Consider the following 17,467-nt stretch of genomic DNA (forward strand, 5'->3'; position numbering starts at 1 on the left):
TTTAAAAGCCCATTTGTTGCTATTTCATCATTCTGTGGGCTAGCTAGCTTCTTATCTTCGTTTGTTAGCTCCAGGGATGACAGGGAAGGTCAGTTAGCTTCAGTGTGTGTTAGCACAATGCAGTCCAAATGAATGCAGGTTAGACTCAGTAGGTTATCACAGATTTGAACTTACTTCATCCATAGCCCCCGAAGGTCTATTTTCAGCAGCATCACTTACTTTTACGTATTTTGCTGCACTGCTAATTAGGGGATTATGATAATTAGGTGGCTATAATAATTACAAACTCTGTTAAAAACCAAGTTTCACCAGTTGGCGGATTAAAATATCCTTCAAGTCAAACTTAACCCATAAGTCATTACCCTTAATCTTCTCAGTAGCACTCTACCCTTCAGTCAAAAACATCCCCCGGCCCCCAAAATCCCCAGCAGCAGCGAACTTTGCCCTCCTCACCTGGACTTCATGCCCGGCTTCACCTCGACCACCTTGTCGGAGACGTGGACCACGCGGATGGTGACGTCACCGGAGTCGGGGTGGCTCTGCCGCTTGAGGTAGTCGTTCACTCGCGTCTCCAAGAAGGACCCCAGCTTGGTCTGAGGGAGTCCTGCGAGGGACAAGACAGGGGAGAGAGAGAGAGGGAGAGAGACAGAAATAAGAGAGGAGACAAAAGACAGATGGAAAGAAGAGAGCAAATGAGGAATGAAGGTTAGAATGGCGAAATTAAGTGAAATTAAGACCATCACAGTCTGGTAAACTGTGGACATGAGAAACTGGGCTTCATTCACAGCACAGAAATTCACCAATATGGATTTGTGACAGTTAAGGTATCCAGTACTTCTTAGTCTTTGATATGTCTGTGCACCTGGCATACAAATTCCCTAATTGGCCCAATCCAGACTGTTGGAAAAGACTAAGGAGTCTGGCTGCCTGAGGCACTTTGTCAATCTTTTAAAGTCTAGCAGTTTGCCCTGATGTCTCTGTCGATCAATATGCCTGGCCACGCTCGCTTTAAACAGGGTCAATTTAGTAAACTCACCAGCCCTCTGCTCTGAACTCTTCACATAAACAGTTATAAGAGGCGACAACAGGAGCTGAGGGACATTTCTTTAATTTCCCTTGTATTGGCAATTTTATATTTTTGATATTCAGCCCACGAGTACAGCAGTAGAAGCCTAAATCCTACACTTTCTCACTCAAAAGCACAATCCTTGTGATCAAGCTACTCATTAAACTCACTGGGGACTAGTTTGATTTGGAAATCTCCAAGTAAAAAGTGAAAATCTAAAGAGCAACGCATTTGGAAAAAGCTTGTTCTGTGACAGAATGGCCGATCACCGGAGGAAAAAAAGAACTCAGGATGTCAAAAGTCAGACACAGCACAAAAAGAGGAGTGCAGAAGGCAGCAGTTGAGCCTTAGGCCTTTGACTTGCACAGGCAACGCCTACGATATGCAAGTATAATCAAACTAGTTCGCTGCATCTGACTCTGGCAGCGGAAACTATAATGTGAGGACTGGTTTCTGAACTAAAAGGACAGGGGTTATTAATATTTTCAATGAGGGAGTGGGGTAGATATGGAAGGAATGGTTGATTACGGAAACATGAGAGAAAAACAGACAAAATGTGTGTTCAGTTCTACTCTCATCGTGTCCAGCTGTGTGACTCCAGGCAAGAAGACTTAAACCAGACGACTGCAGATCAAAAAAGGAGAAAATTATTTCTGACAGTCGACAAAACTGTTGATAAAAATATATTAAAAAAAACAAACTAACTAAGAAATAACGAGAGGAGTGCCTCGGATTTCTTTCTCTTCAAGTCTGAACTCCCCAACTTCCAGTGAGCACCTCTACAAAACACTGAAGCATATTTCCAAAAAACAAAACTAAACCCTCAATTCATCATTTGTTTGTGGCTTTCAGGAATGTTGGTATTAAACAAAGGAAGGGATCAGAACACAGAGAAAAGTCTGAATGAAGGAAAGGAGGAAAGCAGGGCCACGAGACACAGACTGAGTGAATGAGTTTTTAGCGTTAGTCCACTTACTTTTGGCCGCGTATTTGTTCTCTTTCCGCGTCTTATTGGCCTTTTTAAGGCAGCTGTCGCATACGAAGCTGTGGACAGGGAGGAGAAAAATGGTAAAAAGCTTTAATTTGCATGATTCACACGTCTGTCACAGTAAGCATCAGTGTCAGCGATTAAGTGGCTTTAATCAAGTGAACACTTAGTCGTCCATGTTAGTTTGTCTTTCCTTGAACGCCCATCATGGCTCTGAAAACGTTCAAGTCTTTTAATTGCAAATAGACCGCACAGAAAGTGGGATTTAACTTTACTTTGTGTGTGTGTGTGTGTGTGTGTGTGTGTGTGTGTGTGTGTGTGTGTGTGTGTGTGTATGTGCGTTGTATGCTATCTCCATCCTGGCAGGCGTATTCAGCTGTGATGTAATGATCAGGACTCCTACACATTTTCCATTTCAAAATACCATACTTTCCCCAGACTGCACTAGAAGGTTTTGGTATTCAGCGTGATGTATGTTGATGTTAGCTGGGTAGCATAGCTGCTAATTGGGCCACACTACCAGATGATGACTCTACAGATGAAGATTATTCTGCACAACAGCAAATATCACTGATGGAACGGAAATGACCAAATTAACTTTCCATATGTGCTGTGTAGGAACCCCCCCCCCCCCCCCAGTTATATAACAGAATGTACAGAGTGTGTAGGATAGCTGGCTCACCCTGACGGCCATATGGTGTCGTTATGCAGGACGCAGATCTGGTGCATTTTACGACCGCAGTCAATACATTCCACAAGCCTGAGCAGAGAGAGAGAGAGAGAGAGAGGGGACAGGAGACAGATGCAAAACCCAGAGTTAATAAGGCAACGTGTCGCACATGATGGAAATATTCAATGCTTTCCCCTGCAGGAGATTCAGTGTGGCTGAACAACACAGGCACAAAGCCATGATAGACAAAACAGAAATCTGTGACTCTTGATCTTTCATGGCCATTTGAAGCGATAAGTTTGCTCGCAGATGGCTGATAATTACTTCTTCAAAATATTTACAAGCACCATATTCCTAATTCAAATGGCTCGCATCTTCCAAGAGAATTTACATAAAAGCAAGATAAAATATAATTTAAACATAGTAAAATAACCAAAAATAGTAGTACAAATCAACATTATACATTCATAGGTCATTCAGAGAGATTTTACGATATAGATAGAGAGATGAAAGTAAGAGGTAATTAAAGAACGTACAACTCAGGGTCGAGCGTGTCGTTCTTCTTCCTTTGGAACTGGTCTTTGTTGATGGACCTGCGAGACAAATCAGAAGACAAACCACTGTGACCAAACATGTTCATGCATCCTTCTTTGGACTGATCCAGTTTGTCTGTGGTGAGCACAACCTCAACAAATGAACTTTTGAGTGTGTCACAGGCTCTGTGTGACTGCTGGCTTCGCACAGCATCACACACAGCAGGGATCCCCAATTCAGAAAATGGAAAACAGAAATTCAGAATGCACCAATGGAATTCTTTGGAAGACATTTTTTTAAAGAAAAAAGTAATTGCAGTGGTTAAGACTTTGGCAGAGTTAAAAAAGGAGTCAGAGAAGAGAAGAAGAAATTTAAAATTGGAGTCAGAAAAGAGAAGAAGAAATTTAATGGGACACAAGATCAACGAAATACACTCCCTTCAGCGTTAAGAGGAAGGACTTTTTCTATAAAAGATGGTCACTATTAGACAAAATGGGAGATACAGAAAGAAATAAAATATGTGATGAGGGATAACATCACAAACAAAAACAGAGAGGAAGTCATTTTTCAAATTATCCTTCAGTTATTTTGTTTACATTTATCTTTCACATTTCAAATCAAATGCAAACCATCTAGCAAAACAAACATCAAACCACACAAAACAACACAGACCAATTGTGATCTTGGAATTATAACAGGTTCTATCTGACTTTTATGTTTTTTCATTAACCAAAACTGTGTTATCCACATATTCATGATCTTTGAAAGTTACATTATGCTTGTGTGGTGTTATTTTTCTCCCCCGAAAACAACCGCTGGGGTAAAATATTTAAAAAGATAGAAAGTACATAACAGTTTTGCCAGCTGGTGTATCAAATCTTTGATGCTCAATGTCTCAGGACCAGATAAAACCTTATAACTCCAAGCTCAGGAAATGTATGTGCAAGATTGTTTATCTAGACAAGCATTACTAGAGTAACTATGTCAGTTTTAGAGGGGAGAGGTGTTGTCTGGTGACTAGGAGAGGAAGTCAGGTGTGTGGTGGTACTCACGTCTGAGGCTGGGAGGGGTCGTCTCCCAGGGAAACGCTCTCGCCCTGGATTTCGTTGAAACACTTCTCACAGAAGTGGTACCTGTCAGCAAGAAGCCCATATTTTGGTGAACTACACCGTTCGCCAACAGCACAGCCAATCACAGAGAGGGCGCGAAGAAGCAGCCGCCAATCAGGGCAGGGCAGGACAGGCCAGGGGGCGGGCACACAGGAGGAGGCAGAGGGCAAGGTGGGTCGTCGCCAGGAGGCAGCAGCCAATCGTGATGCAGGGTTTTTGTGTGGGCGGGTGTTTTGATTTTGCGCGCAAATTTCGGAGTGGATGATTGGTCACACCAAAGCAGGCCAATGCAGACATCACAAGCGTTAAAAAAGGAGGGAGAGAAGGGAAGAAGGGAAGGGGAGAAGGGAGATGGGAAGGGAGGGGAGGTCAAAATGAATATTAAAAAAGCGTGAAATAAATCGTTACAGGTCAGACGGAGACAATGGAGGGATGGAGAGGGTTGGCGGGGGGGGGGGGGGGGGGACATGGAGGAGGGAGGGAGGGAGGGATGGACAGAATGTGAACAACAACCAACAGAGGACAGAGAGCCAAGGCAAAGCAAAGATTAGCGTCAGACGTCCAGTGGTAAACAACAACAACATTACAGCAACATGAGAGACCACTAGGAGCTGTGGAGGAGGAAGGGGGTGAGGATACGAGGCTCCAAACATGAAAGGGTGAATGAGGAAAAATAAATAAATAAATGGTAGTGCAACAGAGACCCATCATCCTTTCAGTTCATTTATAAAGTGGGAACCTTTCTTCGGGTGGTGAGAATGGATCTTGTTGTTGTTTTTTCCATTTACGCAAGCAAATATCAGCAAATGCAAGCCGCCATGTGTTGTGCATGTGAATTTAGCCAGTGGGAAACAATGGTGCAGAAAACAAAGAATAACTGCTGAAGAAGACGGGAACCCACTTTATGAATGAAAACATAATGAAAATTAAAATGGTGAATTATGCAGATGGAGATGGTGCCAGGGTAACCATTTGAAGCCAAATTAAAAACTCTGACTCATCTGTGATTGAACTGATTGATTGATGCTATGTTGTAGGAAATATCAAGTGTGCAAAATATAACAAGACACCTTCAAGCTCTATCTTATCCAGTGTGGATTTTCACTGCAAAATATTAAAAATAATATTGTCTTTGCTCTATGCCCGTGATCTCTCTGTGTGTGTGTGTGTGTGTGTGTGTGTGTGTGTGTGTGTGTGTGTGTCAGTGTGTCTACGCCCCTTACCTGTTCTGGTAGCTAAAATAAGCAGCGTCGCGTTGGATGGTGCATAATTGTTTTCCATAGCAGCAAAGAGTTTGGGGGGAAAACTCAAGCTGCAACAATAAGTAGAGAGATACAAAATAAAAGTTATTTGCAGACCTATTCATCTGTGGAAAATTGGACACACACACACACACTTTATTACACTCCTCACACATATACCGCTCACAAAAGCACACAAGGACATGCAAAGAGACATAAACTCATTGCTCAAAACACACACAAACACTCCTGAAACACACACATTTGTATTTCTACACTTGTGAGGACCTTGTCTAATTCAAACTCCAATTCCCAACCTTAGCCTTCACCACTACATGCCTAACCTTAACCCTTACCTAAACCTAATCCTAACCTTAACCCCAATTTGTAACCCTAAATGAACCTTAACCTTTAGCCTATCCTAAACCTAGTCCTCATCTCAACCCTAAACCCAAGTCCTAACTCTAGCCCATTAAAGAAGGGAGGACAGGAAAAATGTCCTTACTTTGGAGTATATTCCTCATCTCTCCATCCTTGTAAGGACCTCACGAGTATAGAAATACAAAAACACACACACACGCACACACTCCTGTCTCACCTTCCTCCCACAACAGTATCCCAGGCCCTGCATGACAGGGTCAATCTCGGACTCAAACACCTCGGCCAGCTTGGAGCAGTACTTGTAGACGCGGGACGTCTTGCGGTTGTACAGCCAGGCGTTGTTGAACATCAGCCAGATGTCCTCCACGTACTGCCACGGCTCCTGGTACTGCCCCGTGTCCAGCTTGCGCTTGATGGTCGACAGGTCCATGGGGTTCTTCACTATGTCAAAGTAGTCCTGGTTCGGGAGGGGCGCGATCCGGATCCGAGTGGCGGGTTAAGATTTGAGGTTCAGGAGACAAGGGGGGGGGGGGGGGGGGGAGAAAGAGGGGCGAGACGGTGGCCGGGTTTGGTTTGTCCAGAAACACCATCATCATCATCATCATCATCACCGTTGACGTTGTTGCAGCAGCGGGGTGAAGATGCGATGAACCAGGTGACCAGGCGGGACCAGAGTGGGGGAGAGAAGAGGGTGCAGGGGGACAATGTTGTTGAGCGCTGCAGAGAGGAGGGTTCATGTGCAGACAGAGAGACATGACAGCTTCTCCCCTCCAGCTCTCCGCTTTGCACCCTATCTCTACAGTCTAGTCCCTATCTGTACTGCACAACAGGGACCAGCTGACCTCCACGCACCAGGGCGGTTAGGTCTGTCTGGTCCTCTGCTACTCATGCAATAAACTAGAGAAACTTAGACAATTAGCTACAGGTAAGACTGAATATCACATATTCTGAAGCACAGTGCTATGATCTTGTAATTTGTCATTTATCAAACAGTATACTGATAAACACTCTGCTATAGCTGTTATTGTTCTCCCTTGTGGTCTGAAAGCCCATAGAGCTTTCAGGCCCGGGAGGAGATCAGGGTGCAAAACCGAGATGAACAGAGCAGTGGTAACAGCAACAGGCAGACAGTCAGAGATAAACAGAATCACTCTTTTTAGCAACACAGTGGTTGGCATTAACAGGGCCAGCAGCATGAGTGGCAGCATGATGGCAGAGTTAAAGCCAACGGCGCTCAAGTGAAGCAAAGGTAAGAGGGACGGATGAGTCTCCAAGTCATCCTTCCATTCCCGTCATCCCCCCGCCGCTTCTTCTCCAAAGAAACCACACTGATTTCCAGCAAGAGGAAGGAGCCGAGGAGAGAATGAAGGGAAAGAAAAGCTTTTGGAGATTCAACCGAAAAAAGGAGGTGTGGGTTTCAAAGACAAAGGTCCATCTCAATGTCACCATGGCAACAAGAAACAGGAAACAGACCCTTTTCTCTGAATGGAGCCACTCACATGAACATGATGCATATTACCACATCAACCCATAAAGCCAAATTTATTTTACTGTACTGTACTGCATAATGCACTGTATTCACAAACCAGTTTGTGAATACAGTGCATTGAATTGGTGAATGAAGTCAAAGCCTTTTCTGGAAATAGTTTTATAACGAAATTACACAACAGTTGAAAGCTGCATCACTGGATCATGGAGGTTCCTGAAGAGGAGAGGTGAGCCAATAGCCTGTTGCTCAAACATCACTGCTCTACAAACATTGTAATTTATTTTGTTGTGGGGCGGCTGATACTGATACTATGTAACTGGGCTTGTGCTGTGACTATGTCTTACGGTTGCAGCACATCAAATAACATGATTTCTCATGTTTGTAAGTAGATTTCTCCAGTAATTACACTGTGCCAAGTGATTTATTCTCCCCGATTCAGATGCAGTGAGGGTAAAGGTATTGCCCCACCTCTACATACAACCCAACTGAACTCCAACACAGTACTAACTACTGGCGAGGAACTGAACTAGGAAGCTAGGATGGAATACTAGGATGGAAACTACAGAAATCATAATTCAAATTAAAATCCAAAATATGTATTTTGAAAAGCATGTGAGGACAAAAAAATTCAACCAAACATAAATGAGTGATAAAACAAAGCAATACGCTATGAGCATTTTTTTGGGGTACTTGAAGCAAATTATTTATCCCTCCGCCTTTAGAGTTTTCTCCTTGAGTGGTGACATGGGCCTGATAAAATATCTTTCTTTAAAATATCTTTCTCTAAATCTTTTATATGATGATTATGTGGGTGACCTAAAAGTAAATTTGACAAAATTCAACGTGCATACACAGATGCCAGAGCAAAAATCAAAATTTCCATGGCTCAATAATATAAATAAAAATGGGCAATTTTGTATTTGTTAAATTTTCTGGGGTAAAAAATGTCCTAAGTCTGTAATGAAGGTTATGATTTTGGCACGCACAATAAAATAGCTGTCTATTATGTCTGGATTTGGTGACTCTACTTAAGTAAGTCAATAATCTCAAGTTATGTAACTTATCAAATTATGAAATTCCTATACCTAATGAACATGGATCATGTCCTTTTAGATCTGAAGTATGCATTTACCCCCCCCAAACTGCCCTACAGTTTAGTTACATCAATGTATAGAAAAATGTTCATAAGATTGCTTTGATTTATGCTGTGAAATCAATGACTTCTTTATGCTGACATGGAAAAGTGAGCACAATTTGGCATGCACATACACACACACACACACACACACACACACACACACACACACACTTCCAAATCTCATTCTCTCAACCTGTAACATGTGATGGGAGTAAAGATGAATTGAGAGATTGAAGAAACAGGGAGAAGACATATTTAAAAACAAATCCAGAGAAAAATGACAACTATGACAAAGGAGCAAACAAAAAACTAGAAAAAAAGGAAAGCTACGTTTTTAGAGGAGCGGAAGCAAAATGGCAGCCAGTGCAGTCCCTTACCAGGTTAGTTTTGTTACTAGTTCGAATACGTACGGGTATTCCCAGTAACTGGGGGTCCACCGGCTGACGGAAGGGAAGGGACTCGGGGTCCTGCCGGTACAGAGCCTCCAGGGTCGGCATTAGAGCCTGGCGCAGCTCCTCAGGCTTGAAGACTGGAAGAGAGGGAGGAGAGGAGAGGAGAGGAGAGGAGAGGAGAGGAGAGGAGAGGAGAGGAGAGGAGAGGAGAGGAGAGGAGAGGAGAGGAGAGGGAGCGTGGAAGGTGGAGGAGGTTAAAGGAGAAAGAAGTTGAAATAGAAAAGTGAGAGGAAGGGAGAGAGGGAGGGTAAAGGGAGGAAAAGAGAAAGAGAGAGGGGAAGAAAGAGAGAAGTTTGAGGGGGGAGAGAGGAAGGGAGAAAGAGGAAGAGAGATTGGGACAAGAGAGGACAGAGGGAAGGAGAAGCAGAGGATTGTGAGAGGAAGAGGAAGAAGTGGGGGAAAGAGGAAGGGAGGAGAAGAGAGGGAGGGAAGAAGAGAAAGAGGGAAACAGGGATGGGAGAGGACGGGAATGGGGGTAAGAGTGAGCAGAAGCATAACAATAAGACGGAGGGGATGTTGTGATTATATTTGTGAATCACACCTATAGCAAAAAATGTGTATTTTCTTTCTGTACGGATAAAGGTGAGGAAGACTGAGGATGAGAAGTGCACACTTACTTTTCTTCTTGCTCTGAGCGCTGGCTGGGGAGCTGTTGGTGGCTGCTGACCCTGAGCCCTCCTCTTCCTCTTTGGGCTCTTTCTTCACCTCCGGCTTCCTGTCCTCGCTTGTTGCTGCTGACGATGACGTCGTCAACGATGAAGATGTATCCATGGGCTCTCCTTTACACCCGTCTCCTGATGGCTTCTCTTTCTTTATCTGAGAGGGAGATAGAATTCAAGCGTCACCAATTATTTCCTTATCAACAATACATTTTCAAAAACATGGAAGCTGTGTAGCACAATTTGTTCCTTCCTTAAGTTGGGAAGTTCATGATTCATATGTGATCAGACAGTCCACTTCTAAGGTTATGAACAGGTTTACTTTGTCATTTGGAGGACATAAGTTACTATGAGATTGCAAAGTTGCAAAGCAAAGAAGACGACATGTTTTCAGATTTCTTCAGCTTTAAATCAGAGGGTCAGAGGTAAGATTTTGACCGTCTTACCTCTGGTTTCTCCTCGGTCTTCACGTCTGGCTGACCCTTGCCCATCTTCCCCGAGGCCTTGCCCTCTCCCTGGGCTTCAGCTTCTTCGTCGTCCTCCTCCTGCTTCTTCACCTCCATCTTGACCTCTCCCTGGCTGGGCGCGGGGCCGTCTGCCTGGGCGAGCTGGGAGCTGGGATCGGCGCTGCTGCTCACCGAGGCCGGAGTGGACGCCTGGCCGTCCGCTGTCAGAGACGACTTCTGAGACAGCTGTGGGACAGGGAGAGACACAGAGACGGGTTGAGGCTTTGAAACGGTAAGTTAGAATGAACAAAAAATGACAGACAAATCCTCTTGGTTGCTTCCACTAGGTGTAAACATCTTGTGATCTTGTGTCAAGAAATCATTTATTTTACAACTGCTGCTATATCAACACAAATATCCATCACAGGGTTTTCCTCATGATGTGAAGTGTTGATGCTAGGATGGAGAGCTGAGGCATACTGATGAATTTGGGTACTATATTTTAAAAAAATTCTTTCGAGGCTGCCCATTTATTATCAACAACTTTCAAAGCCTTATTTTTCTCAAACCCCAAACTTTCGAGGAATTTCAAGGCCCATGGGAACCCTGTAAATAGGGGGAAAAAAAACACTGGTGGAGCGAGGGAATAGGTAACGGAAAAAGAAGTGTGAGGAGGGGAAAGAGATGGGGAGCGGTCAGAAGCAGGGTGATCTACTCACTGGGGTCCGTGGAAGCTGCGATGGCACATGAGCATTCTGGGTAGGCACTGACGGAGCCTGGCCCGCCTGGGGACCTGCGGAAGCCACACCCCCTAGCGTCTGCTGCTGAAGCTGATTGGCTTTCTCAGAGTTCACCCCCTGGCCCATTGGCTGCTGCTGTTGTTGTTGCTGCTGCTGCGAAGCTTGTTGCTGCTGCTGCTGCTGCTGTTGTTGCTGTTGTTGTTGTTGTTGTTGTTGTTGTTGTTGCTGCTGTTGCTGCTGCTGCGGGGGCTGCGGAGGGGGCAGCTGGGGTGGGTTGGGTGTCTGTGGCTGTGGGGTCTGCGAGCCAGGTAACGTGGGGGGTGTCTGGTGGGGCTGAGGTGTGAGGCTGCGCGCTGGCGAGGGGGAGTTTTGTCGGATGGGTGGGCAGTGAGGGTGGGAGTTGGGCTGGGCGGAGTTGGAGGATGGGGGCAGGTTGGGTAGAGGCCCGGCACCACCTACACTTCCAGGGCCCATGGAGCCTCCGGGGGCACCGGGGCCCGGGGCAGTGGAGCCTGACTGAGCGGCAGGGCTGCTGGCTGGGAGGGAGGGCGGCGTAGACATCTGGTTCTGCTACAGAAGATAGGACAGACACAAAGAGGTTACAACAGGAAGTAATTAGGTCCCTTAGGTCCCTTCTCTTTTTTACTAGAGCAAGTAAACAGGAAACATGTCGTTCCCCACAATGATGCAGAGGTGTAAAATATGTTTCTTCATGTTTCTTGATTGATGTACAGACAATTAAACAAAGGCTGTGGCGCCCCCCTTAGGCCAATCAGTGCAATTTTGAAAATGCTGGAACGAAGCAATGACACGCATCATTGCCCAAAGTTTTGTCAAAATCTGATCAGTAGTGTCCGCGATATTGTGCGTGGTGGACGGTCCGGGGCCGACCCATAGTCCTTCAACCGATTTCATTGTGGGGGACAACAAACATCAGAGCTCACAGTCCACTACCCTTAGCATTTTTACTTTTTTTTTACAGAAACTGTGGGAAAGATGGAGTCACAGAGTATGGGAGTAAGACATGATTTCTCTGACAAGGCAAGGGCAAGCATGATGTGCTATGCATTCTTGTTTTAGTGTATCCAACACAGTGAGAGCATGGGAGACACGGAAGACAAGGTTCTAGTAATAACCAATAATCAGACTCTCTTCAAAGCCTATTACTGCAAAAATGCACTCATTAAATAAGGAACACTGCCAAAAAGATAGAATAATCAGTTTTAAGACCTCTGGATAACGCCAATAAAGAGAGGTTATCCATTTCTCACGATGGTCATGAATTATCCGCATAACTCCTAAAGACAATTTTCTTTGGCCCGGTCGGTGCATCGTTTATATTCATTATCAATCGATTCACACCAAGCTGCTCCGAGTGGGGATGTCTATTTTAGTCTTCATTGTCTCTCATACATTTCAACATCATGCAACAGGTTTCCCACAACCCATTAATCAAAGCTCTGCCTCACCACTACAGCCTCATCATCCCATATTCCATTACATAAAATAATGTGGACAGCCGACAATGCATATTTGTACACCCTGCATATGCGCTCTTGTACTGGATTGTAAAATTGATCATTTGTAAACTTAGAACATCTGCTGATCTATAAATCTAACAATAGTTTCATCTTTATATTAAATAAGGCATTGTCACACTCTTTAACTCAGTCCTTACCGGCGGCATGCCTCCCTGCGCTCCTGGTTGGTTCATGCCAACGGGGCCGGAGCCAAGACCCGGACTGGACCCAGGAAACTGGCCTGGAGGGAGGTACTGGTTCTGTAACTGTGCCACATTGGGCTGACCCATCCTCGTTGCTCCCATGCCCATCTGGAGAGCAGACAACAAGGGCACATGTGTGACATTTAGTCTTGGATAAATGAGGGGCTTTATTCATTCAAGCTAACAGTCTAATAGATAAAGATGCAAGAAAAATGATCAAAATTGTATAGTCACACTTCCAGTTCCATGGCCTGTGTATGCATTTTGATCTATGCGAATATTAGCTTGAATCAATAGTTTCATTTGTGTATTCGAAGAGGTTCCCTCCTCATATTTTTCTACTACGTTGCCTCCTTGTTTGCCCTCTGCTACACCCTTCACAGTTGAGATTTAGTCTCACAGTACTCGAGTTAGAAATACACTGGGCTATTGTAACACTGTTTTGACCTTTTGAATGCACAGGGATCAATTTTCTATAGACAATCATTTATCAATGACTTTTTCAGAACAGAGTACTTGTAACCAAAAGTTAAGCTGTCAGTCACACAGTTCACAAATGCAGTGATGCCAACCTGGTTCATTGGAGCACCAAGAGGAAGAGGAGGCGTTGACCTCTGGCCCATTGACTGCATTCCCATCTGACCAAACTGGTTCATTCCTGGAGAGGGGGAGTGAAAGTGAAGTGTAAGAGAGAATGGGGGAGGATGAGAATGAGAGATGATGCAGAAAGAGAAGAAAAAGAGGTGATGAGAACAAAAAAGAAACAGACGTTATACACATTTGTGGTGTGTTCATGGAGAGATGAGAGTTTGTCGACTGTACTAGTACAAAGTTTACCACTGAGTGTGTGTGTGTATGTGTGTGAGTGAGTGTGTGTGAGTGTGTGTTAGACACTAACTAGAGACCTACCTGCTGGGTTCTGCATCCTGTTGACCATCTGGTTGGGTCCAGCGGGTCGGACCATGGACGGATCCGCGTGAGGACCATCTGAGAGGGTTGACAACATTTATAGACATCAGAGATCTTGTCTTTAGGATCACTGAACACAAACTGCAAAACCACAGTCGAGCTCATTAACAAGACCAAAAGACGTTCATGGTGGGTCTACACCTACATTAAAGAGTGTAGTCATGTGTGTATTTTCCGCATTCTTTTTCAGACCTTTTGCACAATTCCCAAATGTGTAAACACCTGGGAATGGTCAAATTCATTTTCTGCACCTTTCCAGACTTTCCAGACCTGTGCAGGAACCCTGCCATCCGTCTGTGTGTGTATTCATTATCTGTGTGCCAAGAGTACGTGTGCGTGCATTCATGTCCGTGTGTGTCTACGCACTCAAGTGTGTGAGCAGGGTTTAAGTGCATGTTTACTTACTTGGAGGTTGCCCGGGGGCCATGGGCGGCTGTCCCATGCCGGGAGGCCCCTGTGGGAGTCCTGAGGAGGGCATGCCAGGCTGGCCGGGCATCATGCCCTGCTTCTGGAGCCGCGTCCTCCTCTTCTCCTCCAGCTCCTTCTGGATCTTATAGATCTTCTCTGCCAGCAGGTGGTAGTACTCCGCCTGGAGAGAACAGAGAGATCGGAAGAAATAAATTCCCTTGTCCGTGATGTGGAAATGGTCATGTCACAATGTTGCATGTTCTGCGTGAGAGAGTGTTAGTGTCTTACCCTGCTGTTGGCTGATTCGTACATGTCCCCCTCTACTTTCCGAGCATAAGCCACCAGATTCTCCATCCTCCGGTCCTTCAGCGCAGCTGGGTCCGGAGTGGGGAAGATGGCCTGCACACTACTCGCACACATACACGGACAAACACACATACACACAGTAAGCCATGAGGACATACATGCAATTTTGCCTTACACCAGAATCGTTCATCAAGCCATAAGCCATGTAAGGACAGAGGCGACGAGGCGACACCGAGCACAGAAATGGGAAATGAACCGATAAGATCAGTTCATTTCATTAGTTGCCGCCCCTAGTAAGATTTTCTTTGTGTGGTACATTCAGGGCACAGCAGACTCACAGCTTGTGGACAAGGTGGTTGCGGAGGTCCTGTGTGATGTCTTCATGCCAAGACTTCCTCATGCCTGCTGCAGAGGGAGGGATTGCCGTAGGCATGGAGCCCAGGTTGCCCACACCATCACTCATCAAACTGGAGGAAAGGACACACATAGAAGGAGAGGGAAGGGAAGGAAAAAGTGAGTAAAAGACATTCGCCATCACAGACTTAATTTTTAAGAGCTCTACTAATGTCCTAAAATGTCCTATTACATGATGCATCTGCACCAGTAAAGGTGGAAAAGATAATTAGACAGCCAGGGAGAAGTTGGCAGGTTATGGTAGCCCTTGGCCACCCAAAGGAGATCAAATCCCTCTTAGCAAGGAGAAATTTTATCTTAGGTTTTACCGAACTATATTATGGTTGAAGCTGAGTTTTACTACTAATTGGTTAGTAAATAATGTGATTGGGAACAGTTTCAGCTGTTGTCGCCTGCTCACAAGGAAGTGAGATGGCTGAACGATATCATATCAGAAAAACAAAACAAAAAACAAAATAAACTGTCTGTAGCCTCTCACAGAGGCTACAGTAGCTAGTTATGACCAGTTTAAGGCAGTCCTACCTCTGTGCATTCATGTTGTTGTGCAACATGGCATCTGGTAATAGGCTAGACTGCTGGTTGGGGGGCTGCACCCCCACTCCACCATTCACTCCCATGGGGTTTCCTCCTGAATAGACAAAGAGAAATTAGTTTCAGGGTTTGACCGATACGGGTTTTTGAAGGACGATACCAATCCCGATAACAGATGTTTTGTGCCTATATTCAATGTCTTTAAATTCAACAATTTTCATGCTAAATTACAAGAATTCAGTGTTTCCTGCAGAATTTTATTCTTGGCAGGATGGAAAAGCCTCTGAAACAGCATTTAGGCCATCATGTGACACTAAAGCTCTCCAGTGAAATACAAATGAAATTGTGGGTAGGCAGCTCCTTAAGGTGACCCACCACACCTATTCACTGGTAATGTAAACTCTGGGATACATTACTTTAAATACAAAAAACATTATTGAACAATTAAACAAATACATAGAATGTTCAAAGAAAATTAAATTTCCTTCCAGGTTTTACAGATTGTTTTTATGAAGATGTGGTGAGGGAGGAACCTCATGTTGGCCCATCGGCCAATATTGGCTTGATATATTGGCAAACTAATATATCAGTCTATCCCTATTAGTTTCTGCTTCTGCTGTTTGTTTCTGCTTTGGATAAATGTGTTCATCCAAAACATTATCCTACTGACTGCTCCACCCTCAGTAATTCTTCTCATAAACATGGAAAATCACAATGGCACCGTACAGTGATAATTCAGTACCATTCCATACAATAATATAGTTGACCACATCATTTATGTGATATGCACAATAGCATTTCCTACTCACCCATGGTGTTAAGGGTCCTCATCCCAGCTTGCCCCTGCAGAGCCTGGTTGGGCATGTTGGCCTGTGGAGGTTGCTGTGGCATCTGGTTGCCCTGGTAGGTGAGGCCCAGGGCGGCGTAGGCCCTCTCTATGGAGCTGGGGTCGATCTGGTTGGGAGGGTTCAGGTTCGGGGTGTTGGGCTGTCCCCCTGGTACCCCTGAACCTAAAGAGTTCACCAGACTCACCCCTGCGCTGCTGAGGAGAGCTGCAGGGATGGGAAGGAGGGGAGAACGAGGGAAGAAGAAGAGATTGGGATGGAGGAGTGATGGGAGAGAGAGAGAGGAAGAGGTAATGAAGGACGAGCATCTGTGGATCTACACAAGTCTACAGAGTCAACCAGCTAACTACATACTAGGGTTATTTGATGTGACAACATTTACACATTGTCACATCACCCAATCAAACATCTCAGATGACATCAGGTGGGGGGAGATGCTGTCTATGGAGCGGTCCTGTCTCATTAATGAGAGTTTCATTCTCCATTTGGTTAGCATTTTGAGGAAAACAACATTGTTTTCAGATAAACATTTTTTGCTTATAATGGCGCTCAAAAACACAGGCTAAACAAGCCTGTGACTAACTTAAAACGTGTTAAAAGTGAGAGAAAGGGCTTTGCTCGCTGCCTCTTGGGAACGGTGTTTGTGAGCTGTAGGGCTGTGTGTGTGTGTGTGTGTGTGTGTGTGTGAGAGAGAGAGAGCTGTAGGACTGTGTGTGTGTCAGTTAAGGCTTGTCTCTTCTCCTCCACTGACTCGGCTGATATTGTTCTCAACACCTCTTATTCAGTGATTTTGTTGTTCTGGGTAATGGCTACATTGCAGAAGTGAAATGTTATTTCAAAATATTAAATTGCTGTTAAAAAAAAAAAAAAAAACCTCAACATCGCCACATGAAAAAGTCCATCGGCACAGACAGCCCATCGTCGTTGTCGATGACATCGTACATCAGTGCAAGTCTACTACATACTATGTGAATCATTTTGATACCCTGGCTGAAGAGAATGTGTAATAATTCAATATGATAAGCAGTGAGCATGCATGCTGCTCACAGACAGACAAACAAACAGCCACACCCACCACACACACACACACACACACACACACACACACACACACAACGACTGAGAAACACTCACATTGCTGGTTCCTCTTGTCTCCAGCGTTTTTCAGTGGCAGGCAGACGGGACAGTCGTGTCGCGTGCAATTCTTCCAATGAGAGATGATCTGTCTGGATGAGGCACAGTGTGCCACTGGGGGAGAAGAGACAGAAATTGAGAGCGTTAGAGAAAAAGGGAAGAGAACAGAAAAAGAGAGAAGATAAGAGGGGCAGAGAGAGAACAAGTGAAATGAGAAATGGTGA

At 44.8% G+C, this 17,467-nt stretch overlaps 1 protein-coding gene across 2 annotated transcripts in view; it reads right to left on the reverse strand.

Annotated features, from left to right (window-relative positions):
* ep300b (EP300 lysine acetyltransferase b) overlaps positions 1-17,467 on the reverse strand; it is a 36,163-nt gene that overhangs the window by 9,446 nt on the left and 9,250 nt on the right. For both annotated transcript variants that reach the window (XM_078284439.1, XM_071896887.2), the window contains exons 5-24: positions 17,244-17,357; positions 16,074-16,316; positions 15,256-15,361; positions 14,658-14,786; positions 14,302-14,419; positions 14,011-14,194; positions 13,546-13,623; positions 13,209-13,294; positions 12,592-12,744; positions 10,893-11,483; positions 10,174-10,419; positions 9,686-9,884; positions 9,027-9,145; positions 6,207-6,446; positions 5,591-5,679; positions 4,311-4,391; positions 3,261-3,317; positions 2,737-2,814; positions 2,043-2,110; positions 454-604 (exon numbers count right to left, since the gene is read on the reverse strand). In XM_078284439.1, the coding sequence (XP_078140565.1) occupies positions 454-604; positions 2,043-2,110; positions 2,737-2,814; positions 3,261-3,317; positions 4,311-4,391; positions 5,591-5,679; positions 6,207-6,446; positions 9,027-9,145; positions 9,686-9,884; positions 10,174-10,419; positions 10,893-11,483; positions 12,592-12,744; positions 13,209-13,294; positions 13,546-13,623; positions 14,011-14,194; positions 14,302-14,419; positions 14,658-14,786; positions 15,256-15,361; positions 16,074-16,316; positions 17,244-17,357 (3,130 nt within the window). The remainder of the gene's footprint in view (positions 1-453; positions 605-2,042; positions 2,111-2,736; positions 2,815-3,260; positions 3,318-4,310; positions 4,392-5,590; positions 5,680-6,206; positions 6,447-9,026; positions 9,146-9,685; positions 9,885-10,173; positions 10,420-10,892; positions 11,484-12,591; positions 12,745-13,208; positions 13,295-13,545; positions 13,624-14,010; positions 14,195-14,301; positions 14,420-14,657; positions 14,787-15,255; positions 15,362-16,073; positions 16,317-17,243; positions 17,358-17,467) is intronic.

Source organism: Centroberyx gerrardi, chromosome 7 (genome assembly GCF_048128805.1).
Source record: "Centroberyx gerrardi isolate f3 chromosome 7, fCenGer3.hap1.cur.20231027, whole genome shotgun sequence".
NCBI lineage: Eukaryota > Metazoa > Chordata > Actinopteri > Beryciformes > Berycidae > Centroberyx > Centroberyx gerrardi.